This window comes from Colletotrichum tamarilloi, assembly GCF_030869305.1.
Source record: "Colletotrichum tamarilloi strain Tom-12 chromosome Unknown Scaffold_4.1, whole genome shotgun sequence".
NCBI classification, from domain to species: Eukaryota; Fungi; Ascomycota; class Sordariomycetes; order Glomerellales; family Glomerellaceae; genus Colletotrichum; species Colletotrichum tamarilloi.
The window spans coordinates 483317-510467 of NW_026849387.1; the positions used below are offsets into that span (position 1 = coordinate 483317).

Consider the following 27151-nt stretch of genomic DNA (forward strand, 5'->3'; position numbering starts at 1 on the left):
CCATGCCGTCGAATTCACCCCCCGCAGTCGAGGGAGTTTTGCCATCACGGGCGACGGGAAGGACAGGCGGCGTAGCGCCGGTCAACGACAACCATAACCCTCTACGCCGAAGACCCCGCCAAGATTCCGACGTCTCGCGCTCCGGTTCCGTCGCCCCGCACCAGCAGCAGTTCAACAGACCGAGCCCGAAGCGCTTCAAGTTTGGCGCCGACGACCCTTCCTCTCACAATACCATGTCTACCAAGATGAAGGGCAAGCTACCCGAGGTCATTGACCTGACGCAATCCAACTCGTACCGGCCATATACGGGCGCGAAGAAGCTGATCATCAAGAACTTTCGACATTCGGCGACCAACGAGAAGCTGGAAAAGTACTACGAACGGACCGAGCAGGAATTGGTCGATGCTTTGCACGAGATCTTCAGCGGGCGCAAGCCAAAGCTACCGTTGGAGAGGCTATCTCGGGCCGTGGAAGATATATGCAGGCGCGGCCAAGACAGCGACTTGCAGCTGTACGAGACCTTGCGGCGAAAGTGCGAGGAGCACCTCACCCAAGATGTACTACGGTCAATCAAGTCCCGAGCTGGCAGCACAGATGTAGCCATGCTTAAGAGCGTCCTCGAGCACTGGAGGGTGTGGAATGGCCAGATTGTGAGTCTACGAGGTGATTTCTACGCCCTGGCTTGGCATTAACGCGCGACACAGATGACGATCCGGTCCACGTTCACTTACCTTGATCGTACCTACCTCCTAAAGAATAAGAATTACCTTTCCATCAACGACTTGACCATTTCACAGTTCAGGAGGATGGCGTTCCCGGCTCGCGACGACCCAGATGGTCAGACGCCCGGTGGCAGGGCGTTACGGGGCATGTACGACCTGATCTCGTACGACCGAACAGGGGACGAGCGGTTCGAAGCGGCATTGCTCAAGGACTCGGTCATGATGCTACACGTGTTCAACATTTACACCAAATACTTCGAGCCCCGGTTCATCGAGTTATCAGAGACATTCTTTGAGGACTTCGCAGAGGAGAGGAGCGCGTCAAGCCTGAAGGAGTATATCTCGGCGTGTGAAAGGCTGCTGAAGAAGGAGGACTACCGCTGCAACGAGTACAACCTTGACTCTACAACCAAGAAGCAGCTGCTCGACGCCGCGCACGGTATCCTTGTGAACAAGTATTCCGACAAGCTTCTCAACAGTGAGAGTCTTTCCAAGCTCCTTTCCGACCATGAGGTAGACTCCATGAAGGCCCTGTACGATTTGTTGCGACTGTCCGATATACAGAAGAAGCTCAAGCAGCCCTGGAGCACATATATCAAGAAGACGGGCGCTGCCATAGTTGCTGACAAGGAGCGCGGCGACGACATGGTCCAGAGGCTTCTTGAACTTAAGAGGTCACTAAGCCTCATTGTGCGCGACGCCTATGGCGGCGACCAAGACTTTGTCAACGAGCTCAGGAACGCTTTTGGAGACTTTATGAACGATCGCAGCATTGCAACGACGTGGAGCTCCGGAACATCCAAGGTTGGCGAGATGATCGCAAAGTATGTCGACATGCTGCTTCGCGGTGGAATCAAGGCTTTGCCGAAAACACTTCTGTCAGATAACATCGACCGAGCTGCGGCAGAGCAGAGCGGTATAGCCAGCGCCGGCGACGAAGACGCTGAGCTCGACCGGCAATTGGACCAGGCCCTGGAGCTCTTCCGTTTCATTGAAGGCAAGGACGCGTTCGAAGCGTTCTACAAGAAAGACTTGGCTCGCCGTCTGCTCATGGGTAGAAGCGCTAGTCAGGATGCCGAGCGTAACATGCTGCGGAAGCTCCGCGAGGAGTGTGGTATGAACTTTACTCACAACCTCGAGCAGATGTTCAAGGACGTCGAGGTGGCCAAGGAGGAAATGGAAGCCTACAAGCAGTGGTCGGAAGGCACCGGCGTGGATAGAGCCCCTGTCGATCTGTCGGTAATGATCCTGTCACAGGCGGCCTGGCCAACATATCCCGACGTCAAGGTGCACTTGCCAGACGATGTTGCCAAGCAGATTGAGCGATTCGACCAGTACTACAAGAACAAGCACACGGGCCGGCTGCTCAACTGGAAGCACGCACTAGCGCACTGCACGGTCAAGGCAAAATTCCCCAAGGGTACAAAGGAGCTTCTCGTCAGCGCGTACCAAGCCATCATTCTCGTTCTCTTCAATGAGGTCGGCATCGAGGGCTTCCTCGGCTACGAACAGATTGCTCGCTCGACAAACCTGCAAGGAGAAGAACTGAACCGAACATTGCAATCTCTCGCCTGCGGCCAGGTTCGCGTGCTTACAAAGAGTCCCAAGGGGAGGGACGTCAACCCGACGGACACGTTCACGATTAACAAGGCATTCATACACCCAAAGATCCGAGTTAAGATCAACCAGATTCAGCTCAAGGAGACCAAGGAAGAGAACAAGGCGACACACGAGCGTATCGCCCAGGACAGACGGTTCGAAACACAGGCAGCCATTGTGCGCATCATGAAGAGTCGCAAGGAGATGAGCCACGGCGAGCTGGTTGCGGAGGTGATCAACTTGACCAAGAACCGAGGTGCAGTTGATGCGGCGCAAATCAAGAAGGAAATAGAAAAGTAAGTGACTTCCGTGTCGTTGGCGGAACGAAGCGTTGCTAACACCTCATAGCCTGATTGACAAGGATTACTTGGAACGCGAGGGCAACACTTACACGTACCTGGCGTAGAGAGGTAGTTGGCATTGCGGGACTCGTTCGTACCCAGGGCGTAAAATCACCCTGGTGAGTCAAGTAGATGGCATGGTTGATCTGTCCATATACATAAATGAACTGAATGAAAGAGACGCTGGATGGTTAGGAAACCGGCGTTTTCATGGAACAATGCAATTTGAGTTGGCTCTACTACACTGCCTTCACCGGTGCACTGACCACTCCACCTACACTCGGTGAGCTCGGTGACTGTTGATGACCCCTGTCGGGACCCTGCGGATAATCGTTCCACCTAGCGCATTGCGGGGTTCAGAAAAAAAGTTGCGGCGGCGGTGGTCCCTCCTGCACCTGGGCGCCAAAATTTTGGGAAATTTTGTGCCAAAGGCGGTCGGCCAGAAATATTTCCCATTGTACGGTGCACCGCGAAACCTCGACGACTTGACTTGCGCCGATTCCCACCAACCACCCTCCCGGATTCGACGAAGTACCTCGCCGAGCCGTCCTGCAACTATCAAGGAAAGCCGAATAAGGGGATATTTGCCAATTGTTTAATTTAAGTCGACAACCCAGCACAATCCGCCAAGATGCCCAAGTCAAAGCGCAACAGAGTGGTCAACCTGACCCAGGTGAACAAGAAGACGCGCGAGCAAAAGGACAAGCTCTTTTCCAACATTCGCGAGTCGGTGCCGCAGTACCAGCACTGCTTCGTCTTTGGCGTCAACAACATGCGCAACAACTACCTCAAGGAGGTCCGTCACGAGCTCAACGACTGCAGGTCCGTTCTTTTTACAGCTTCTCTCCAAGTCTACTCAACCCGTGATACCACACCTATGGTGGTGCACCATGGCAGAATACACTGGCTCATACATGAGCCGCCCCTATCTAAACCCACCAAACTAACCTGCCCTGCCACTTAATAGACTCTTCTTCGGCAAGACAAAACTCATGGCCAAGGCCCTAGGCCAAGACCCCTCCTCCGCCGTCGCAGACGGCATCGAGCGCCTCACCCCCTTCCTCGCCGGCACCGTCGGCCTCATCTTCACCAACCGCGACCCGGCCTCCATCCTCGAGTACTTTGACGGCGTCTCCCCCGTCGACTTCGCGCGCGCGGGAACCGTCGCCACCCGCGACTTCGTCATCCCCGCCGGCGTGGTCTACGCCACGGGCGGTGAGGTGCCCGCCGAGCACGACGTGCCCATGGAGCACAGCATCGAGCCCGAGCTCCGACGCCTGGGTATGCCCACGCGCATGGTCAAGGGCCGCGTCTGCCTCGGCGGCGACGACTCTGGCGAGGGCGAGGGATACACCGTCTGCAAGGAGGGCGATGTGCTCGACAGTCGGCAGACGAGGCTGTTGAAGCTGTTTGGGATCTGCTTGAGCGAGTTCAAGGTCAAGGTTCTTGCGTAAGTTTCTTGTTCCCTTTTTGTTCCCCCGCCTTCCTTTCGAGGCCGGCTCCCCGAGAATTGCGAGTACTGACATGTGTACGTAGATACTGGAGCTCTGCTTCAGGCGAGGTAACCGAAGTGAACCCCAACGCCATGGACGGCGTCGAGGTCGAGAGCGACTAAGAGCCAAATATTATGAACAAACGTAAAAAAGATAAAAAAGCTTTTAGACTTTTGATGATTGCTTTCCTCATGTAGGCTTGATACCATCATGGATTGCGAAAGGGCGGGACCAACAAAAACAATTTTCACGGCGTTTAACGGAAGGGGGTTTCTACTAGATTATTATTCCTTGAAAACAATTCATGCGTCAAAGCATCAATCTCTTCCACTAAAAACAGGCTTTCCCTTCTGTCATCCTTGACGGAGGTGAAATGACATGGAAGCAAAAAAGTTGTGGATGGACGTCGAACCTTGATAGGGAGCAAAAGTGCAGAGCTTCCCCAACGAGCATTATCCGTTGTAGTCGATAGCCGAACGGTTTGACTGTTCCTTTCCATTCAGATTGGCTAGGAGCAGGCCGGGCTGGCTCTGAAAAATGCCGTGGGTAGTTCGTTTTTTTGGGCATCTTTCATCATATAAAGTTTGGTGCCTGCCAAATTGCCATGACACGCTCGCGCGCAGAGGTACCTATTTAACGGATGGAATACTCTCAGAATTCGAGAGGTCCCCAGTTCGAGACAACCTTTCGTTAGGCCGGCCCTTTTTCCCTTTCCCGTGTATTGAGGAAGCAGCCTCTTTTAAACACATAGGAATTCTGGGACGATGATATGCACTCTCGGCAACGACTGGATACAACTCGAGCAGCCGGATGATAGGAAGCTGAAGTACGGATACGACGTCTGATCTGTCTGCGTAAGAAACTAAAAGTCCTCACCTATTGGTACAAGTAATTATAACGTGGTACATGTGGATTTGCCCCATCCTTTTTGATTGTTTCCCTGTACGAATCCTCCTTCACTAAGCTCCAGGTCAGTAGGCACAGAGTCCCTTACCTCTGACCTTACCTGCAGCATCGAGCTATTGTCGGAGTTCCTTGTTACGGCAGTCGTGGCCTGGGCAGGTTGTGTATGCACGTGGCGAGGTTTACCTTCAACAAGATGCTGAATCAGTTCTTTGGAAGTTGGTGGTTCGTGTGATGATTTGTTGTGAACACTGCCGGCCTGCCTGGTAATTGCGTATACTTGCTTCAAGCTTGCTTCCGAGCTTTGTCCGAGTTCTCTTTGGTCCGAATATGGAGGTACTCGAAATTCGCGCTTGAAACCTTCTGCTTACCCTCGAGAGAGAAGGGGAAGAAGAAAAGAGACGGAAAGAAGAGACGAGCTAGTCGTCACCCACCGCAAGACACTAGGTGTCTCGTCAGTAACGACGCAACTTGCGAGGATCCTCGTAGCCACCGCCCTCGTAGCCGCGTTTTCTACTGTCGTCATCACGAGGTCGGTCGTAATCTCTGTCTCTGTCTCGGCCGCGGTCCCGGTCCTCTCTGTCGCCTCGGTCTCCGCGGTCACCACGGTCGCGATACCCACCTTCCCCTCTAGGCCTGATGGGTTCCATGTTGCTTCCAGTCCGTCGGCCACCGTCACGGTCCCGGTCACCAAAGCGGCCTCCATCGCGGTAGCCGCCGCCGCCGCCACCGCCACCGGATCTGTCGTCATATGAGCGGCCACCACCACGGTCATACCCACCACCGGAGAAGCTGCGGTCGCCTCGGTCACCACGATCGCCTCCGAAGCCGCGACCAGGTCCTGAAGGGGCGTCTCTGGGTGCGCCGTATCCGTTCGGTCCGCGGTCACCACCCCTGGAGCCGAAGTCGCCGCCGCCACGGAAGCCACCACGACCACCGAAACCTCCACCGCCTCCCCTGAAGCCTCCACGTCCGCGACCTCCCTCGAAGCCGCCACGGAAACCGCCCCGGAAGCCACCGCCAAAGTTGCCACCAGGTCCGCCACCCATGGGACGGGCAGGAAGAGCCTTGGTGTAACCTCTGCCACCGAGGCCACCGCCAAATCGGCGGGGCACCCAGCCCTTGACGGTGCGGCCCCGCTCGACGTCTACCTTGATACGTCGGTCTTTGATTCGAATACCATCGCAGGCATCTAGAGCAGCTACTCACCAGTGCGCCAAGGCGCGTGTGTCAGTAAAACCTTGACGATATCATACCTTTGCATCGTGACTGGGTAAAAAGAAGGAAAAACAAGATTTGAGACGGGCAAGCTTGAGGGCCACAGATCTCGGTGTGAAGTGCAGAACGCGGGCAAGCTTGAGGGCCGCACGTCTGAAGGGGAACGACTGGCAGACAAGCCGAGTCTTGTCGGAGGGGGTGGGTTCGGCGGTATTACCTCTCATGTCTTTCTCTCGTTCAAATACTACAAAAGCGTATCCTCGGTGGGGCTTCTTCTTCTTCTTGGGTCTCTCATGGGCATGCGTGTCAGTGATGATGCGAATCTGTACAAACATTAGCTCGATTCGAAGTGTGGAAAGGTATTCGGGAGTACATACGCGCTCAATTGGGCCGAATCGACCAAACTCTCTCTCGAGGTCTTGCTCATTTGCCTCGTACGAGAGTCGCGCAACAATGAGTGTCTTGAAAGCGTCGCCACGAATGTTGGGATCCTCGTGCGGCTTAACTAGATCGCGAAAACATCAGCATAGACTCTCGATGGATGAATACTGGCAGAACTAACAGTCCTTCGGCCCCTCGGTTTTGAGCTTCTCAACAGCTGCCTGCTTCTCAAGCTTCTTGCGGTCGCGCATCTGAAGCCAACTTTCTGTCGGCTTGTAGTCGTCCTCCTCCTTGTATTGCTGGAGCGCGGGAAGGAACTCGGCGAGTCCAGAGACGGGGAGGGTTCGTCGGGCCTCCGGCGCATGGTCGGGCGGCGCAACCCATCGCAGAGGAGGGCGCGGCGCGAAGAGCGCCAACAGGTTAGGAGGGAGCTTATCCGTCATCGCTGTAGTTGCTCTTCATCAAATTCCCGATTCAAGAAATGTTTGTCGACTCGGATGGGATGCGTCGCGCCGTAGCTAATGATGCATCGACGGAGCTTGGTGGGATGTCGGGATTTGGAAAGGGAGCAGGCGCGTCGTCAGAGTAAAGTAGATGGATGAAATTGACACGAGCATGGGAAAGTTTGTAGTGCAGCCTGCCTTTGGCCAATCGCCGCGGTTCAGCCGAGCCATCCTGGTCACAGACGGGAGCTTCGAGTGCAGGCAGGTACGTACCTCTGGAAGCTGTCACCTCAGGCTGCATCCTACATTTTCGCGCTAAGAAATTTCCCCGTCCCTGGAAAGGAGCCTCTCGTGATCCAGACTGCGAACCGGATTCTGTGCGCCAAGCAGGATACCATGACGATCAGAGCATTGAAGACGGTGTCTACCGGCCGTGTAAGTTCCTCGGAAGACGAATACACTGTGAACCCATTGCTGACGTCCTTACAGAACGGCCTGGGCTCTTTTATCCTCCAGTGCAAGAAGCTGGACTTTCACTACTGCGACTGGGCCGGCAGCTCCAAGGGAATGAAGTACGCCAATCCGCCCTCAGAAGGAGACTATCGAGAACATTGCTAACGGTCACCCAGCGGCTTCATCAAGTCTCAGCTTCCAAAGTTCGCCGCCGCAAACCCCCAAGTCGAGTTCACCGTATCGCCCCGTCCGTCGAAACACCCCATCATTGTCGGCCACTACATCAACGGCCGCGAGAAGGCCATTTGCGTTCGGAATATGGAGCCAATCGAGATCTTGAAAAAGGCTGAGCTTCTGCGCGACGCCAACGGAGAGAAATTGAAGAGGGTCAACAAGCCGGTCAACAGTATCAACCCCAGTGTCAGAGGTGTCTGGAGTCCTTACCACGGAAATGGCATGGCTGTATAAATATGAGAGGCACGAGCGTATCGATTTGGAAAAACGTGTAAAATTACGAAAGGAACTAGGCGTGTACAGGACGAAAGCGGGAGCTTCTTTGCCGCGTGTACCATACATTGACCCGTCAGGGAGGGCAAAGAGTACCCCTTTAAGAACTCGAAATTCAAGAGTCACAAACATTTCACCAGGTCTAACCACCTTCAGAAGATTGGGGGGGGGGGGGGGGGGGGTATAATTCTTTTATTCAAGTCTACGGCCCTAGGAGTTGGCGACTACGAATGGTCACTTGGGGGTCATCCTAGGTCTATCCCGGCCCATCACGGCCTGATTTTAGGTCATCATCATCAAGTTTGTAATCTGGCTTGTTTACTGCTTGGCGTTGACAATGTCGACGACTGTGCCATGTTAGCTGTCCGTCCATGATGATGGTGCACCGAAAATACTCACAGCCAGGCTTCAGGGAGGCACCGCCGACCAAGAAACCGTCAATATCCTTCTCCTTGGCGAGGTCCTTGCAGTTCTTCTCGTTGACACTGCCGCCGTAGAGGATGCGGGTCTCGTCGGCAACCTTGTCGCTGACCTCCTTCTTGAGCCAGGCGCGGATGGCGGCGTGAACCTCCTGGGCCTGGTCGTTGGTGGCGACCTTGCCAGTGCCGATGGCCCAGATGGGCTCGTAGGCAATGACAACCTTGGACCAGTCGGAGATGGCGGCCTTGAGGGCAGCAAGCTGCTTGCTGACGACCTCGACAGTGGTGCCGGCCTCGCGCTCCTCGAGGCTCTCACCGCAGCACCAGATGGCGCCGACGCCGTTCTCAGTGGCGTACTTGGTCTTGGAGGCAACGACCTCGTCGGACTCGCGGAGGATGGTGCGGCGCTCAGAGTGGCCGAGGATGGCCCAGTTGATGTTGCTGTCCTTGAGCTGGGAGACGCTGATCTCGCCGGTGAAGGCACCGTTGGGCTTGTCGAAGACGTTCTGGGCGGCCACCTCGACGTCCTTGCGGAGCTGGTCGCGGACGAGCTGGAGGTAGATGGCAGGAGGGGAGACGACGACCTCTGCAGACTGTCAGAGAAGCTCAACGGCGGGACAGGACTGCAAAGACATGGCACGTACCGGTGTTGGAGTCGAGGGTAGCGTTATTCAGGTTCTGGACAATCTCCTTGATGGCGGAAACAGATCCGTTCCTACAAGGTTGATGGTCATTAGTCTCACGATGTTTTGGCTGAAGCCGCAGCTTCCAGGCTGCCCCTCTCCGGTAGGGTGGTGCAGAGATCGTCGACCCCGCCAATGGGACGAAACTTACATCTTGAAGTTGCCGCCGACGAAGAACTTGCGAGCCATGTTGGGCAATTGGTGGTGATTTGGTGATACGTGGGAGGTTTGGTAGGATTGGATACGTCTGAGTTTCCGTCAGGAGTGAAAGATCAGATCAAGGACTTGGGTGTAAATGACGCAGGATAGATTCGGAGAGCTTCGTAGTCATGGAAAAGACCTCAGGGTTGGGTCACGTCAAAAGCTCCAGTGCAAGGTGGGCTGCGCTTGTCTCATGGAGGGGCAGAGGGGCTGCGCAGGAGGGGCAACTGGTACCACAGCTGCCCACCTCGAGAGTGCCGCCAGAGTGCCGCCGCTGGCAGGCCGAGCCCATGGCAGCAACAGCAGCAGGCTGACGGCACACAATCAGCAGTTCTGGTGGGGTCCTCAGCGGCCCCCGGTCTGACCCGGAGCCTGCAGCTGCCCCGCACTCAACCTCACTGCAGCATCCAAAGTTGCCCAAGTGACCTGAGCGTCCGTCTACCGTGGGCTGAGACCATCCTCCAACATCGACCGCCCCTCAACAGTTTTCGTGCCCAGTCGGACCGTTCTCTTCCTTTCATCCCCAGGATCGCCGAGTCTCTCATTTGATAAGCCAATCGGATGCCCGCTATCTCCCAGGTGAATAACAGCAGAGAACGACGGCTACCTTGACCGCGTAAGTCAGCAAAGATAGTGAGTAGTTTAGTATGTACAACCCGTCATTGTATAGTAAGAACCAGCCAAAGATGTTTCTTCATGAACGACTTGAGATTGACGACCCCGGACCTATCCTGCTTCGGTGAACTTGCATTGATACAGGCTGTCGATTGAGGCGTCAATGTTGCACCAAAAGAGCCAACGATGCATCCGCCAGATTTCTGTGAGGTAAAGACCTCGGCCAACCTGTTCACGAACCCTGTTTCTTCCGAATCGACGGCTACTTGAGCTCCGTCTCTTATTAGCCCCGGCAAAGCAAAGTGGCAGACATCTCGATTGGACGCAATGTCGGCTCGTCAACGAAAATAATTCACAATCGCTCCGGTTCACGATGTGCCCGGGCAACAAGCTTGCTTGCTCTGTTTTGTTTGGTGAGAAACACATCGTATGGCAAGTTTAGACTGAAGTAGACTGAAGTCTGAGAACGCATGCCCTGTATAATGTCTCAATAGTCATATCTCCTTAATCTCGGCACTCACCATCCCTTCGTCTAATCAAGTCTACGATGGTTTAGCTTCTCACCAAAAAACGAATAATAATTACCAGTTCCACACGTAAGTCCTTGCTGTTAAAGCACCCCAATCTGTTCGCTGTCCCGAGACCGCGAGTCTGGCGTCTCTGATCCGGGGCATCAAAAGCAAAGCTACGCGACGCCGTCTCAGATATTTCACAATCACGATTCAACAGGATCCAAGGCTACTGGGCCGGGAGATGTGATAAGTCCTACTCAGTTTCTCGTCTAATGCCAAATTCGTGATCTGTACCCGCAGCCCCAGTGAAGGTCGCCAATCGACAAATCTGCAAATTTGATTGTCTTGTCCATGCAGCATCCCGTGCAGAGCACGGATCGCCTTGGTCGACTTGCCCTGACTTATGATCTTCGTTTCCGGATGGCATCCTGACATGAGAGGGGAGAAAACTTGGCAAGGGAGCATGATCCGGTCTGTGAAGTTGGCCGTGCTCAACTTCCTTGCGTCGCGCTCATTGAGAATCCCTTCATCTAGCCAGAACCACTTCAGCTCGGACCTTCCCAGATCCTGGCAACGTCGTGGTGTCTTCGCGGAGTGATGATTAATTCGTCTCTGTTGTAAGACATTGTCGCATTCGATTGCGCCGTACCAAAAAGGAACTCCATGAGAAGGAAGTCTTTCACTACTTGTTAGACCAACCTAGCCCTCTTTCACCGTCTTTTCTGACGTCTACGCAAGTAAGCGGTCAATGCTGCTAGTAATGCAGCGTTCATATTCATTGGAACAGCATCGAAGCAGGATTGACGTGGAGTTTGCAGATGGAAGAGACGATTTCCAGATCTAAAGCTGTGTAAGCCGATCACCGAGCTCCGTAATGGATTCATACGCCTCCGTATCAGGCTCTTCAGACAGGAGCCTTCTCTCTCAGCTTTCGTCTAGTGCTAGCTTCGGCATATGCCCCCGCCTCATCTATCTATTGCTATGCCGGCGCCCCCTTCGGGCTGTTCTGTGCAATCATGAGCTAAACATCGAACTCTTCGAGTACGGTGAAACCATCTTCAACTCGAATAGATGCAGCGAGGCGCAAAAGAACCGATATCACGCGGTTGAAGAGATAGATAGTTTCTATGAATTAGACGAGTCTATACCGGACTGGTGGCCTCTGACATGGAAGACGGATGGCACTTTGGTGGCACATAGTAAGGTGCAAGAATGAGCGAGCCATATCATAGAGCGCACTGTACTTGAGATGTGATGGTCTTGCCAAGAGTCATCCTCTCCAGCATGCTTCCGACGTTTCACGAACACGCGCTAGGCGGCATGAATATCGCGAGTCCCCGTCAGAAACACAATGTCTTCTCACAATCTGTCATACGAGACGCCTGGGCATTCTAGAAGTCCAGTGCCGTCTAGAACCCGTCATCTACCCGTTTTCGCGCACAATAGGTGAGCACTCCAGGCGGTATAATGAACCCATGTCAAGTGTCGTTATGATTGAGTCGGTCACGTAAGGGGTAGCCCCCGGGAGGCGCAGCTGATGGCAGGCCGGACACACGTGGGGTTGACAGCCCCGGCCTGATCTCAGGGCCCAATCGCATCTTCACCAGCCATGATCCAGACCGGGGAACTTGGCTTCACGGAGGGTTGCTCTCGACGGGCGGGAGGGAGTGAGGGCTGAAGACTTTTTTCTCCGTTGCCCGCTAATGACAGGAACACCGGGACCGAGCTGTGCGCTCGCGACATCATTCGCTGCCGACCTTCCAGGGCCCCAATCATCGTGTGCCGGTTGAAACAGCAGCGTACGAGGGGTGGTTCGGAAACGGCTCAGAAATAGCAATCTGGCCACCCAGCTATTGCGCGTGGTGGCTGCAAGAAGAAGCAATACGACATCCAGATAACAGTACTGGTTCGTTTCATTGATTGTGGCGAGATTTACGAACCCAGAGGCAATGGATAGTAGAGTTATTGAAATCGGCCTTGTGATACGAGTTGCTGAGTGTGACTTGAGAGGTGTCGTCTGGCTGATGACTAAGATCATTCGTGGTGTGGGGCAGCATGTCATGGCTCAAGAACCGAATGGAAGCCGCATCTTCCAACTAACACCTGCTGTCAACTCCTTGCCAGCTAACGACTTCACGTCAAAGTACGCCATCCTATTCCATCCTCTTGCATATGAAGCCGCCTCTTCGCTTGATGACATGCGTACCCTGGCATCCGCTGTTCGTTAGACAAGGTAGCATTGGGGCGCCACCAGTCATGGGAACGCCCAGATCCGATGTGATAGGGACCGGAACCTGACAGGCCAAGACTACCATATCAGAGAGCGGCCGCATCACGGGGGCCTTGCAGCATAGCCTCTGGGAACACGATGACCTGCCTCTAGCCGTATTAAGAGGCCTGTCCAGGATGTCGAGGTCGAACAGGCGAGAATCGAATTGGGGCCTATGGCGTCCAACACCCTCTGACACGTACGGTTTTATCATGCCCTCGCCCGGTCGTCAATGCGCCATAACGAACCCAAAACCCGTGCGTCCTGCCAAGCTCCAAACAGTTCTCTACCACAGTAACCAAAGAGAAACGAGAAGGCGGCGCGGCTTCGAAGACAACTCGCCAATCCACATCCTGGATGCAAACATTTCTGATCCTCATCCAGGAACACATTGTCTTCCCCACCTTCAGCCTGCTTTCCGCTACGTCCACCGGCCGCCCACCTCCACCATCATGATGATATTCAGACCAGGGCCGGTTTCTGAGTTTGAATGCTCTCACCAACAAGCACCTTACCGCTCGAATGAAGCTGTCAGCGGCCAACCCGTTCTGTCAAATAACCTGACAGCTTCCCTTGACACGTCATGCTCATGATCGCAGGCCTGGCGCATGACGCTGACGATCATGAAAGGATTCTGACACTGTTGACACCTAGAAGTGAAAGCTGTCTCGGTAGCTTCAAACTGGTTCCGCTGCGTTAGCGGCAAATGACCCCGGTCTCTGAGCCTGGGTCTGCCGCGTCAAACGGCCTAGTCTGCTGTTGAGCCTCCTTAGCCGGAGAAACGGGCTTGTCACCCCAGCTGCAAAACCAACAATAGGGCTGGGAGACGTTCTCTCCCATAACGGCTCTAGAGAAGCGATGCGACGGTGCCGCAGAAGATGACTTACGCAAAGAAGCAAGGCGCCGAAGTCTACTGCCTTCCCGGCTTCTTTCACACAGACTTGCAACCGGCCAAGATGCCGTGGGATCAACGGAGTAGCATCCATCGTTCCCTTTTCAGCACCGCCCCGTGGATATCCAATGGACACTGAGAGAGACAACACGACACGACACCACCAGTTCCTCATGAGAACCCCGGTTCAAGCCGTCAGTGCGGCCTTGAGAATGTCTCGCCAACACTCACTCCTCGCACCACTCCCCCCCCCCCCCCTCCCCGCAGTGCCGTGCCAGGGATGGGATGGCCACCATCGAGACCGAAAGGATATATTGGCCGGGGCTCGCATCACCATCTTGATGTCACAAGCAGAGTTATGCTTTGCCATTGCCTTCATCCGTTGATTAGGCTCAAGCACGGTCACCACCGCTGAAAAAAACGTCTTTTTGCCCATCCATTCGATTTGCCCATCCCCCCTCGTCCAGTGTCCTCTTCGTCCCCGCGTGTACTCGGACCACCTTGGACGCCGCATAGGGAAGGAATAAGGAGGAGATACTCCCCAAACCTCTCCTACACCTCCGCTTCTTAGCAATAGTCGTGGCCAACTCCCCGTTCTCCATGATGTTCACGCCATCTACGATATGAGAATCCCGCCTGTAGAAGTCATTCTCAGTTGGCCGACCCCGAACTTCGTCAATCCAGTAACGAGAGGCCCGGCCAACGAGATCGTTGCCATCATCCTACTGGCCATCGCCACTGTCATCCTCTCCATCCGGATCTATACACGACGATGTATCACTAATGGGTTCGGCTGGGACGACATTCTCGTCGTGCTGGCCTTTATTCCAGCCACGGGCTTCGTGGTGCTTGGAGTCATAGCTACGAACAGCTATGGCTGGGGGCGGCATGTCTGGGATGTGCCTACCGAAACTATTACGGGATCACTTCAAATCGGCCTCGCCAGCCAGATCCTGTTCGACTTGGCAACAAGCTTCACCAAGTTATCCATGTTGGCTCTGATGTACAGAATCGCGTGTGCAGCATCGAATAAGTTGAGAGTGCTCGTCGTAGCACTACAGGTGCTAATCTCCGTCAACTGCATCGTCTTTATGTTGGTAGCTATGTTACAGTGCCGGTAAGTTCTCCGTCGATGGTGAAAGACGCGCAGTACTGACGTATCCAAGGCCTCTCAAGCTCTATTGGACTCTCTCGTTGGAGCCGCAGAACTGCATCAACGAATCCACCCATCTTCTCGTTGCCGGAACCATCAATACCGTCACGGACTTCCTGGTGGTTCTCTTACCCCTCGCCCTCGTACGTATTGTATACGCCGACAAGCTCACCTCAAGACAACTCACCATTGTCAACCTCTTATTTGGTGCCGGATTCCTCGCATGCTTTGCCGGTGTTGCTCGCACATACTTCACCTGGATCATGACTACGGAGCCCGACGCCACATGGAACGCCTGGATCAACTGGCTTGTATCTTGCCTTGAGCTATTTCTCGGCATCATTTGCACCAGTATTCCCTCTACAAAGCCATTCTTCAACAAATACCTTCCCAAGTTCCTCGGCACCAACGCACGCAAAACTCGCGCGACAACGGAGCCAGTACCTACCGACAAGGCCACCACCGGTTCGGCAAGAACCAGTCAGATGTCAAACGAGCCTACAGTGAAGGAGCTCGACGTAATTCCCTCAAAGTCCCCCGCAACCAAAAGGTTTAGTGAAGGGACGCTCAACAAGCCGTTACCGGCAGTGATGAAGAATCAATCAGTCTACACTATCAACATCCAACTGGACGAAGCCAGTCTAGGCCCCGCGGATAGGTCTCCCGACAGGAGAAGGGCTCCGAGGGGTCGAACGACGGAAAAGTCGGAAATGGCCCGGCGCCAAGCCGTCAATAATTTCAGCCGTCCAAAGGTTCAACACATGAGGAGCAACTCAGAGCCCTCAAGTCAGCACCGGCCCAGCTTCAGTGCTGAAGACGGCCGGCCTGACAGCCACCTTACCAATGCGTCGGGCGAAAGCAGTCGTCATAGTCAGATCCTTTACGAAGTTGACGACGTTGTCTATCGTGAGAGCATCCGCCAGAGCATCGACGACCTGGAGGCAGGGATTCGCTATGGCACATACGACCGCAGCAGTTACACCGCCGTACCCGCGCCTCTGCGGAAACACGCGAAATCGGGATCTGTCGGTACATTCGGGGGCTAATTGACGGGCCCAAAAAGCTTGTACATTGTGTATAAACCTTGCAGACGGGAATATCCATTGTTGTTTCTTTTGAGGTAAAAGACCAGGGAGGGGCGGCTAAAGAATGCTTGCTCAAAGAGTTTTACGATACACCCTCAGGACATCAGTTCCTGCATTTCACTTCCCTTTACGGCCATGTTTATACTTAGTCTATAGGGGTAAGTTTAATCCCCTAGCTCGGTACCGATCTATAGATAAGGGTCAACGCACTAGTTAGATCGTTAGCGCTAAATAGCTAATATAATCGATAATTATTAAATCTTAATTAATTTTTATAGCTAAATTAGTATTTAATATATATTTTGTTAGTATTAATTATTACTTAGTAACGCGCGGGTATTATATTTAATAATAAGTATAAGAAGTCCTTTAAAAGGGTATCCTAAGCCTCCTTAACTTATTATTATAATACGTTATATAAGGGGTTTTTTTATATACTTATAAGCTCTTATATATAATCCTTTATTTAATTTTAATACGTTTTAATAAGGTTAAAGTTAAGTAAAAAAAGTAGTTAAAATATTAAATAAACGCTATAGTTATTAAGTTCTTACTAAGTTAATTTTATATTATATACTAAAGCGCCGTTTTATATTAAAATAAGGTTATTATTATATATTTATTAATAAAAGCGAATCTAACTATTAATAATTAGTATAGTATATTTTTAATAAGTATTAATACGTATACTACCCTAATTTTTTTTTAAAAAATACTTAGTCCTTTTTAATCCCTAGAGAAATATTTTTAAAATATTTAACCCCGCTTATATTAATACTTTTTAATAATATACGTTAGGTCTTATTCTTTATTATAATAGCAGGTAATATAGAGCTTATAATAGTAACTACTTATAACCTATATTTCGTCTATTTATAAGACCTTTTACTAATTTTTAATAGTTTAGTAAAAGTATTCTTAAGCTTAAATAAAACGCTTAATTTAGTTAGCTTTAGATATAAAGGGCTTATAATAAATAATATAATAATAAAACCTAAGCTAATATAGGGCTATTTATATTATATAAGTACTAAATTAAAAAAAAAAGAGTATAATTAAAAATAATAAAAAAGAGGCCCGGTAGCCGTTTTTAAAAAAAGTAACGTACTTAATAAGGGCCTCTTCTTATTATAAAATTATAACCCGTAGGTAGTTAAAACGTAGCATAATTATTATTAATAAGGCCCTTATAGCTATACGGACCTAGTTTTTTATAAATCTAGTTAATTTAATTATTTAAGCTTACGTAAATTTTATATTAATATATAATATACGAATTTACTAATAATCGGCCTTAATAAGGTGCTTTATTATACTACTTATTAGCCGTATTATATTTATAATAATTTATTAAAAATAAAGTAAGTAGGTAAGTAAGTAGTATATAGGAGGAAGAATTCGTAATTAATAAAAAAGTTAGGCTAGGCTAATTAGTAGGCCTGTGCTAAAATAGTGGCTTCTGATTGGTCGAATTGCCCATGGAAGGTAGGCACGGGCCATCCCCACCGGTACCTGACAAGGGGGTTAAACTTTGGCCTGATACCGTAGTAGTTTCTTACCTATTTAAGCTTCTCGGGAGCCAGACCCGAGCTTTAGTCAACGAGGTCAATGACTAGTAATTCAGACTTCTTCCCTGTTTTCCTTCGCCGTGCCAACAACACCGCCATCTGCCCATTTGCCTCCCATCTCATTTTTTTGTACAAAACTCTCAGTCAGCTCTCGCCCATCCCTTTTGTTGAACAAGGTGAACTTTCGTCCCGGCTTGGTCCAGACGGCCACCGGGAATGGGATTCTGATTGGCCCAAGCATCGTCCATTTACTTTCCGTTTCTTACAGAACAGAAGCGTCTCACTTCCGCCCTCCTCCTCCTCGGCACCGTTCCCGAAGGCGGCGGCCGAAGCGTAAAGGGCACAAACTCTCGCTGCCGTCTTGTCCGCTGACCATATCATCAGCTCATCACTTGCGTCTATCGAGGCTGCCGCTGATCATCATGCGGTCCTGCCCTTCTCTCACTCTCATTACTCCGACTTTTGTTCCTGGGCAAGCATGATTTTCTTGGCCGTCCTCACCCCCAATGGTAAGTTGTCCTTCCCGCGACGGCCGCCTCGATAGAGACCCCTCACGTGCATACATTCCCGTTCAAATTCAAAATGGTGCTTTTCGTCGGCGATGACCGTCCCGCCCCTCGCCATTGACCTGGACATGCCACTTACAGATAAGCTGTGCCATACAGGAAGGGACAAAGAATACCTGCATACTATCGCAGCATCGCTCATAGAATGCCCGTCAACGTCCCACTGCAAAGTGCGACCTTGAAAATTCCCACATCCTCCATCAGTCCACCTCCACGTGGCAGGCTGCACAAGCCTTCGACGCCGTGGTCGCTTTCGTCCCTCCCTTACGTGAAAGTCTATCCTCCTTCCTTTTTCTTGTTCTTACCAGCCGCGTAATTCTGTCGCGCACGGCCTAGGAGAGCAGAAGGAGAAGGAAGAACGAGGTGACGATCTCTAGAGATGGTGGAAAAGTGAATCTCTAAATCAAACGCTAGTCATCGCAAAAGGAAGGGGGGTATTCGTGTTCGACCGAAGGCGATCTAGTTGATAGTCGCGTCCTTTTTTGAATGGGCGAGCAACAATCCTGTAAGCTCCTTTACCCCTTTACAGTAAGTCTGTACCGACTTCACTTACACTTTCACCCTTTTCCAAAGCTGTGGCTTACACTCTCGCTCTCTCATACACGTAGCCAAACACCATGCGCGCAAGGCCGATCAAACGGAGTCTAGGTAGACTCAAGACCAGAAGTAGGCTATGGTAAGCTGGTCAAAAGGCTATAATGGCATATCATTAAGTAAAAGGGGGGACGAAGGCAGTGACCACATTGAAAATTCATCTGGTGATCAGACTGATGATCGTCGCCTGTTGCGAGAAGTCTCTTCCGCGCGCTTGAACCCTGGACTCGCCTCTTCGGCCTTTTTCTTCCTGAATATCTGGAACTCTGAGGTCTATTGTGTTGCGCAACATTTAGCAATCACGAGAAACACACACCCCTCAGAAAGCCTTTTGTTCGTCCTCATCCATCCTCGTCCGCCCTCGTCCCTTCTTTATGCGCGGGCATGCTCTTCCCGCTCCTGTGTGCTTTTCTCTCCCTGTGTCTCTTTGTCGCCACAACATCAGACTCGTTTCCCGTACACACATCATCCTACCCGCCCACACGTGTGCCTAGATTCCCCTCTCAATTTCGACTTGATAGTCCGATCATCATCCAATTCTTGTCTAATGTTCACGATCCCCTGTAAATGATGTGGCGTTCACGTCCAGATCGGCTTCAGGGGCTCACTGCGCAGTCGGTGTTCTTGCAAGCCATTTAGCATGCTCAGTTTGGGTTACTCGAGCAACTTTTCTGGCTATTTTCCATCGTATCGTCACAGTCTGGGAGTTTCCTGTGTTAGGGAATCTTGTACATGTCAAAGCAGGGATTCCCAGACTGGATACATCATGTGCCCATCATATCTAAGAGAGCTACGACGATCGTAACATACCCATTATTGCAAAGAAGCTCTCGTGTTAGCCGAGCCCTACAGTCGGAATCTATACTCACATCACCAACCTTGCTACAAACTAAATCTCCTTAGTCCTCATCCCATCACGGCGAAGTATTCAATAGCCGACATACTCCTTCGTTCCCAAGAGACTATCACGACCCCTACCTACGCGCCAGCTATTGTCGGCTAGCTAGAAAAAAAATTGAAAAATTCCATCTTTTGCTCTTACCGCGAGGTTATGTGTATAGACCGTCTCCATGCAAAATCACGATCACGTCTCCAGAGCGGGAGACCACCACGCCTCCACCAGATCCAGAGAGTAAATGTAGAGAAAAAGGTTATTTAACCCTTCCCCTGGAAGAAACCCCGTCAACAACGCAGGATGCGTATAGACCTTGTTAATCCCAGCTCTCCTCCTCCATGCCAACTCTCCCTCGTTGTCCCATCCCTTTGCAAGGTTACTTGCCCCTGACCATATCCCATCGAGGGGTCATAAGCGGGGACAGCTCACATCTGTCATCAACTCTTCTATCACTGTTGAGCAAAGAAGTTTTCCAATTCCATTCGGGAGATCTCATGTCGACCCTAGATGTCATCCGCTCCATAAAGAATCTCGATTCCATCAACACGCCGGTGATATACCCCCGATAAGCCCCTCTTCATCAACACTATCCACCAATCCCTTCCAAGCAAATCGTGATCACACCCCAAAGCCAGAAGATCGCACCCTCGAGCCATGATCTCGGGAACCATGTGCAAGACGTGGGTAAACGTTATGATACCTCACAGGGAAAAGTAGACTTCGTTGATTCCAGCCCATCGACCGCGCGTCGCATCTTTCCAGGCCTTGGTCGTGGGTACTGAAGAAGGGTTCGACACATCATCAGTCTACGCTTCGGACCCCCCAAAGATATGAAGCAGTTATACAGAGAGAGAGGAGAGAAGGGGAAAAGGATGGGTTGAAGAGGGGAAATCGTAAAAAAGGCAACGAGGCATAGATCTAAACGTACCAGATGGGCTTGCCAAGACCGGAGTTCGCTAAACTCAACTTGTGTACTGATCCTTTTAACCATTTTGTGTGACAGGTGAACACTTGGTCACGCTGTAGTCACGGTATTAAGATGCACATTCAGTCGATCTGGACTGGCCGCCCTTAGATACTAGGGACACCATAAGGATGCTTCCGTATTTCGCAGCTGGAAATGTGTGCTGTCGACCGTCCCTAGACAAGTCTTAGTACGCACTCTGCTGTGAACGACAACCCCAGTGCACTTCAATCATATTCAGTCGACGTGAGACTAGGGAACCACAGAGTTTCAGCACCATTTTCCTATTTTTTAACTAATTTCCTTCTTCGTCACCTATCTACTCAAATAATCTAATTCCAGTTGCTGTTGGTCCATTTCGATCGAGTCTGTAACTTGCCACAGTTGTGGCGGAGCCTCGCGCTGTGAGGGTCTTCTCCAAAATCCAGTTCCAAAAACAAATACAAGTTCTGTTGTGTGTCGAGCGTGAGCTCTTACATGTACCCTCTTCTAATAATTCCATCGTGCGTAAATCAAAACAGTGCGCCTTCCCTTGCATCGCAATCGCACTTCCTCCATCTGACCGCGGCGCGGGGGCGGCGTGGCCTTTCGCTAGAGCGCATTTTGTTGGCTCTTTGGGTACTCCTTGCGGTGTCCGTTTACTTCAATCCTAGGTATCCATCGCCGGGCGGCATACGATGTGTATCCATCCAGAGGTGTGGATTTATCCAGTGTGAGAGAAGCTCATTACGACACGAAGTCCCCGTGATAGCGTGATGGTTTCCCGGCAACATACAACGTCCACAATTTAGAGGATCGAGTTGTAGTCGAAGGTACCTGATGCGCTTGCATTCAGGGCTGGTAGCATTCTGTGACTGGTGTAGTCAAGTTCTGCAAGCAATGACTAGTCAGTGGGAAGTCTTTTTTATCGATGGTGTAAAGCGGGCTTTTACGGACCAAAAGTAGGTATTCATCCGGCGTGGGCGTAGTTTCCGTGGAAGGGGACCTTGGCGTCCATGGGTTGAGCGGTAAGGTTGTGTCCGATCTTGCCCATGGCGGACAGGAGGTTGTGGGCATCCTTGATGAGCTGCGAGTTCTTCATGTCCTCGGGCTGGTTGAGGTCACGAATGATGTTCTCAAGAGCCTGGCGGTGGGCCATCCACTCCTCGATAAGGGGCTTGGAGGAAGGCTCCTCCTTCACAGCAGCCTCCACGACGGCCGCCTTGGCGGTGACCTTGCGGGAGGGTGGTGCGGGTCCGACGGTGGCGGCCTTGGGCGCATCCTTGCGCTTACGGCCCTTGGAGCTCTGCTGGCCGTTGCTGACGCTGGTAGGGGATCCGGGAACGCCGTTGTCATTGTGAACACGGCGCATGTGGTCCTTCAGGTTCCACTGGCGCGGGAATCCATTGCCGGGCATGGCACGGTCGCATCCCTCATAGGAGCACAGGAAGGGCTTGTCGCCGTGGCCGTGCATGGCATGAGCCTCACGCTCATGGCGGAGCAGGCAGGCAGTGGAGGAGAAACGGGCATTCTCGCAAGAGTCAATCTTGCAGCGGTAGGGCTTCAAGTGGGAGTCCACGAACTTGCTGCACAAGAAGGGGGTGGTTAGTCTCGGGGGACGGGACGGGTATGGAGACGAGGACAAAGGCCGACTTACTCATAGTTGCACTTGAGCTTCTCGGGCTTGTGGTTGCAGCTGGTTTCTCCTTCCCATGGGCAGTGGAACAAGCCATCGGCTTGCGGGGTCGCGTTCTTGTACAAAGGGTGGTCCCGGGCGGTGTCACCCTCGTTGGTAGGCCGGCGGCTGGGGAAAGCAGGGGGCAGTGCGGCATCGCCGACGATGGTAAGGACGCTTCCAGCGAGCTCGTCGCTCATGAACTTCCCGTTGGCGCTGTACAAGAGTGTCTCGTCAGAGGCTGACTCTAGGCTAGAGCAGCTGATCTGAGGAACATACCTTGGAGACTGGCTTTGAATAATGGGGGAGACGTGCTCCGAGTGTGACGGCGAAGACATGAGAGGGGCGGACAGCCATGAGTCCTCAGTGCTTCCAGCCGGCGAAGACAGGTGCGACTCTGTAGGGCTGAAGGAGTTCCAGGAGGCAGAAGGAGAGTGAGCACCCAAGCTCGAGTCCGGGTCAAGCTGCATCTGAGCAGGCACAACGTGCATGTTCAGCTCGCCTGAGGGCAGGCCATCGGGCATCATGCCGAGCTCCATCGAGTTAAACCATTGGGACGAGACGGCGCTCGTATCCGTGTCCAGGAAGTAGGGGTTCACGTCCATCATTTGGGCGCTGGGCTGAGGTCCGTAGACCGTGGCATTACCTGTGATGTCCATGGAGGACAGCTGAGCAGATACTTGAGCTGACGCAGCAGCAGTCATTCTGGTAGGTCGTGCCTTGGGAGATGTGACCTTGGAAATCCGGTGCTTGCGGCTTCCGGCTGAGCTGCGCGAAGTTCCTCTCCGCATGGGCTCGCTACCAACAGTTGCGGGAGCAGTCCACTTGCTCTGCAAATCCTCGGTAGTTTGACCCTGTCCTCTGGGCGTGATGTGGCCATCAACTTGGAATGAGTAGTCCTCGGAGTCTCCCGGGTGGGCAGATCCGTTGTCTGAGAAGTCTTGAAAGTTCTGTGCACCTTCTCCTGTCGTTTCCCACGAACCACTCAAGGGGTCCGATGGTCCTGTTTGAGAAGAAAAGGAAAACATTCCTGAGGGCACCATTTGTGCGTGGAAGAAGCTGTAGTCGCTGAAAGGGGGGGTTAGTGTGCTGTTTCTCCACTAATCATGTGTGCAATGCAAAGCAAGTAAACAAGAAAACATCTCAGCATGGTACAACTTTGTTCCTGTAGTACAAGCATGTTAGCAGACTGGTCTTGTGCCTCATAGGTTCGGAGTTATGAGTTGACAGACCAAGCGAGCGCAGATCAACATGATCATGCCAGAATACAGTCCGAGGAAAGATGGCGAAGATGGTCCAGTGTGAATCCGCGGATCAGACATGTGAAGTTCCAGGTATGTAACAGAGATGGGTCGGAGATCCTCAGGGTCAAGAGTCGTGAAGATAGAAGTCCTTGGTAGTATGCGGTATCGGCGTTGCAGTCTTCAGGATGAAATCAAGTTTCCTCGGTGCGATGATGTTGTCCCCATGTCGGCTCACAAGGCGTGAGCAGTCGTGCAAGACCTCAAGATGATGAATGATGCCGGTTGTGTTGAAGAGTGATATTCCAGAAAACAGCGTAGTAGCAAGTCCCGTCCGTCAGGATGTGCTGCTGTGGAGGTAGACCAGGTAATGTCAAGTCGAAGCAGATGGTCAAAGCGAAAATCCATGAACAGAGAGAACAGAAGCCGACGCGTGCTGGAGCACCGTGATAGTCCAGGGTCTATTTGCCGAAATGTGCCATTGTCAAGCCTGAAGTAAGGCAGTAACAAAGCGGTAGAACCGGCATATCCACTGTCGTTGGGTGAAGGTATCCAGGGAAGTCCATCCAAATGCGAAGCTGGGCAGCCTCTATAGCCTCGGGTGAGACGTCCATGGGTCCCAGTAGGTCATATCCATGAATATCCATTGGGGAAAAGGTTTCCAGGTATTGTCCAGGTTTGTTTGGTGCGAAATATTCCAGTGGAGTCCAATTTGCTGATTGTCTCGGGTTTGCTCTTGTCGGGCAGTACTCACCGGTAGAATAGTATCAAATAATGTTGGTGACCGCGTCTGGCACGACAGGCAAGAGGCTAGGCCTCTGCACTACGGTCTCCTGTAGTCCAGCGGAATGAAAGTATGTCCCGGGCAATGATCCTTCGGAAAGTGTCCAGGCAGAAAATAGTCCAGAGTCCATGGGTCGATATATCCTTTTGAGTTTGAATGCCTCCGCGGCGGGAAAGATCTGGTTGGTAGAGACGCGAAGAAACTGTACATGAAGCTTGCAATACATGACTTAAAAAGACGACGGACCACCCTGGGAACAAAATAAGAAAAGACAATACCTAGAAGGTGTGTGGACGTCGTCCAAATCAAGAGAATTGTAGCCAGGCATATCCGGGCGCGGAACAACAAGAGCAGTCATTGATTCCTCGGGTCGCGTAGTCATGCAAATCCAGGGCAATGTGAATCAACTCGGCTGAGTTGTGTCGTGTGAAGATACCAAAGAAAAGAGCAAACACAGCGGGTCACTTGTTTGCGACGTTCCTTTGGAATGCTTTGGTCGAGATGGTGTCGAGTGTGGTAATCCTTGGGTGGCAAGATGCGGAAGATCTTTTTTGATCTTTCTTAGCTCAGGTTGACCGTTTGTTTGAGGGCTGAAGGGATGTAGGCGGGTAGAAGAAGACAATATTGGCGCTTGTTGGGTTGCCAGAGATCAGCGATGCAGAATGCAGAAGAAGTTGGGTAGGAATGAGGTTGCGGGTTGGGCTGAAAGGATAAGAAGAGAAACAGACGTCGGGCAGGGACAGAGGGGGTCAGCGGGTTTTAATGTTGCGGGACGAAGCCATGTCTCTGCTGGCATTTGCACAAACGAGCGAACGAGATGAGGTCTGTGAGGGGGGCATCCAAGGGGCTGCGGGCATGGCAGACTCGGGAGGGGAGGATTGGGGGTGGAGCTGTCTACCACGTCGACATGCGTGGCCCCCCTTGCCCATGTTCTGCTGGCCAGAGACAACCCCTGTTCCGAAGCATTGGCGCCCTTGGTTTCTGCAGATGGATGCTAGGCCGAGGCAATAGCAATCACATCTTGGAATATCTTGTCCACCACTCATTTCCAAGCCCATCCAGTCTCATCTCTCTGTCTTGCGTCGTGGGCAGCTGCTGGCCAGAGTGTCTAGACTCCTGGCGGCAGCAGCAGCAGCAGCAGCAGCAGCAGCAGCAGCAGCATCATCATCTTCTCAGCTTCTGCTGGCTGCCTTGGAAACAGACAGATATGCGGCCAGCGTCCACCGCCGAATCGCCGACCTCGTCGTATCCAATATGTGCCTTGGTGTTGGCCGTCACAGAAAGACCGCAGGTCAAACTCGAGCTAACACACGGCGCTAGCCAGCTGGCCTCATTCTGTCTGCGTCTGTCATAGGCCCGTTCCGAGCGAGGATGGCGGTGACTGGTCTTGCTTCCTTGATTTTCCTGACTTGAACTTGGGTCCCGGGTGGAGACTGGTCACGTCCCTGGCCTATCGCGCTGCCAGTATTTCGTCCGTCTCGGCAGCGTGGAGGGATCATGGCTGCAGTACCAACACATCCGTGCAGAAACCTCAAGCGTCCCGGCGGTAGAAGAGTAGGCCAGAAGACGCAGAGAAAAGAAACAAGGCTGCGCAGCTCGTCGACTCGCACCAGGAGCGGAACTTGCTCATCCTAACCATCCATATGTGTTGCTCTTGTTCCGACTGTTCCTTGACTTTCCCCCTTTCCCTCCTCGCACAGACGTGATAGCCTCCCGTAACCCGTTTCCAGTAGCCGTCTCGAGCATCAAAGTCATGGCGCCATCTTGAACCAATGTTTTGACGCGCATCAATCGACGCTTGCCGAGGTGGCATCGACACCGCCGGCCGCTAGAAGAAGCCAGGCGACAGACGGCGGCGGAGCAACAGAGCGAGAGGGTGAAAAAAGACGCACACGACACTAACAACAGACGAGTGTAGCACCACAGTCGAGCGGGAACTGCGGAAGGCCGGACTGTCAGCCCGTTTGTCCGTCAACCTCGTGTTACTCTTCCTCCTGGTCGTTGGCTGCTTCATTGGTGTAGGCACGCCGCCGGCTCACGCGTCGACGAAGCAGTGGCCGTGGTTGGCGGGCCGCAAATGGCTGACACACACCGGCCGACAGTCTCCGTCTCAACTTGCACAATCTGCCAGCAGCTATTTTGGCGTGTTCGATGCTCACTGGCTCGGGTCGCAGTCAGTCGGCCACACACCACAAGCAACAACGCAGTGCATCACGCCCGCAAGACACATAAACGCGCTTCGCGATGCGGTCTTTCGGTGTCTACCAGCTGGCCTGCTTCCGGCGGAAGCGGTCCTTACCAACCATTTGCGACTCCTTTGATGATGCTGCATTACGATGCATGAGTAACGTGCAGCGTGTGGTCTTGTGATGGCTTGATAACATGGTGCAACTTGTCATGTTCGATCGTATCATGGAGCGCAGCGGTAACGGTAGCGGCACCGGCAACGACAGCGGCATCTTGAGTAGTTTGATGCGATCCACGAGCATTCGACTCGATCACCAGCAATCGCTCCACGTCGTCTCTGACTTCGTTCTCCGGATTCCCGTCGAGTTTGCATTGAACAGCTCCATCTTCTTGGCCCCCCACCTCGGTCTTCTCTGACGCCGATGAGCTGGAAATCGACGAAGCCGGTGCTCTTGACTCTTGTTGACTTTGAGGCCAGCATGAGCTTGAGACGCGGGGAACCACTGGCGTGTGGCAGTTCAACGCAGTTTAATGCGGAATGGCTAATGAGCTGACGTTGACAAGGAATACGGGACGAGGGGTCAGCGAGAGACGTGAGACGGAGGCGCCCGTCGTCGAGAGGAGAGCATTGACGATGGGATGGAGAAAAGACCTTGGCGATGGACGCAGACGACGAGGCGTTGACATTTGAAGTCGAGATCGAGAGAGTGTGTGCAAGGTTCTTGCCTTCTGTCCCAGACTCTCAGATGTAGTTTCTTATGTAAGGTGGTAAGGTCAAGTGTAAGAGCAAAGACTAAGACACATGGCAT

At 52.4% G+C, this 27151-nt stretch overlaps 9 protein-coding genes across 9 annotated transcripts; 5 read left to right on the forward strand and 4 right to left on the reverse strand.

Annotated features, from left to right (window-relative positions):
• Nucleotides 1–2: 2 nt before the first annotated feature.
• Nucleotides 3–2727, forward strand: CTAM01_01796 (Cullin family protein; the record flags this gene model as incomplete). The annotated part of the gene is made up of 3 exons (XM_060517837.1): nt 3–650; nt 705–2617; nt 2670–2727. The coding sequence occupies 3 exons, from the start codon at nt 3–5 to the stop codon at nt 2725–2727; spliced, it is 2619 nt and encodes an 872-aa protein (XP_060387371.1).
• Nucleotides 2728–3293: 566 nt separating this feature from the next.
• CTAM01_01797 (ribosomal protein L10) lies at nt 3294–4277 on the forward strand (the record flags this gene model as incomplete). Its single annotated transcript, XM_060517838.1, has 3 exons — nt 3294–3484; nt 3630–4112; nt 4199–4277. The coding sequence occupies 3 exons, from the start codon at nt 3294–3296 to the stop codon at nt 4275–4277; spliced, it is 753 nt and encodes a 250-aa protein (XP_060387372.1).
• Nucleotides 4278–5513: 1236 nt separating this feature from the next.
• On the reverse strand, nt 5514–7100 carry CTAM01_01798 (U1 small nuclear ribonucleoprotein; the record flags this gene model as incomplete). Its single annotated transcript, XM_060517839.1, has 4 exons — nt 5514–6259; nt 6350–6599; nt 6654–6781; nt 6839–7100. 4 exons carry the CDS (start codon nt 7098–7100, stop codon nt 5514–5516), a joined length of 1386 nt encoding a protein of 461 aa, XP_060387373.1.
• A 151-nt stretch (nt 7101–7251) lies between these two features.
• Nucleotides 7252–8021, forward strand: CTAM01_01799 (uncharacterized protein; the record flags this gene model as incomplete). Its single annotated transcript, XM_060517840.1, has 4 exons — nt 7252–7365; nt 7443–7535; nt 7590–7672; nt 7730–8021. 4 exons carry the CDS (start codon nt 7252–7254, stop codon nt 8019–8021), a joined length of 582 nt encoding a protein of 193 aa, XP_060387374.1.
• A 357-nt stretch (nt 8022–8378) lies between these two features.
• On the reverse strand, nt 8379–9351 carry CTAM01_01800 (triosephosphate isomerase; the record flags this gene model as incomplete). The annotated part of the gene is made up of 4 exons (XM_060517841.1): nt 8379–8407; nt 8460–9065; nt 9124–9194; nt 9314–9351. The coding sequence occupies 4 exons, from the start codon at nt 9349–9351 to the stop codon at nt 8379–8381; spliced, it is 744 nt and encodes a 247-aa protein (XP_060387375.1).
• Nucleotides 9352–13436: 4085 nt separating this feature from the next.
• CTAM01_01801 (uncharacterized protein) lies at nt 13437–13826 on the reverse strand (the record flags this gene model as incomplete). Its single annotated transcript, XM_060517842.1, has 1 exon — nt 13437–13826. The coding sequence occupies one exon, from the start codon at nt 13824–13826 to the stop codon at nt 13437–13439; it is 390 nt and encodes a 129-aa protein (XP_060387376.1).
• Nucleotides 13827–14274: 448 nt separating this feature from the next.
• On the forward strand, nt 14275–15850 carry CTAM01_01802 (uncharacterized protein; the record flags this gene model as incomplete). Its single annotated transcript, XM_060517843.1, has 2 exons — nt 14275–14768; nt 14818–15850. The coding sequence occupies 2 exons, from the start codon at nt 14275–14277 to the stop codon at nt 15848–15850; spliced, it is 1527 nt and encodes a 508-aa protein (XP_060387377.1).
• A 5575-nt stretch (nt 15851–21425) lies between these two features.
• On the reverse strand, nt 21426–23173 carry CTAM01_01803 (C2H2 transcription factor; the record flags this gene model as incomplete). The annotated part of the gene is made up of 3 exons (XM_060517844.1): nt 21426–22041; nt 22113–22346; nt 22410–23173. The coding sequence occupies 3 exons, from the start codon at nt 23171–23173 to the stop codon at nt 21426–21428; spliced, it is 1614 nt and encodes a 537-aa protein (XP_060387378.1).
• Nucleotides 23174–26552: 3379 nt separating this feature from the next.
• CTAM01_01804 (uncharacterized protein) lies at nt 26553–26759 on the forward strand (the record flags this gene model as incomplete). The annotated part of the gene is made up of 1 exon (XM_060517845.1): nt 26553–26759. The coding sequence occupies one exon, from the start codon at nt 26553–26555 to the stop codon at nt 26757–26759; it is 207 nt and encodes a 68-aa protein (XP_060387379.1).
• Between the last annotated feature and the right edge of the window lie 392 nt (nt 26760–27151).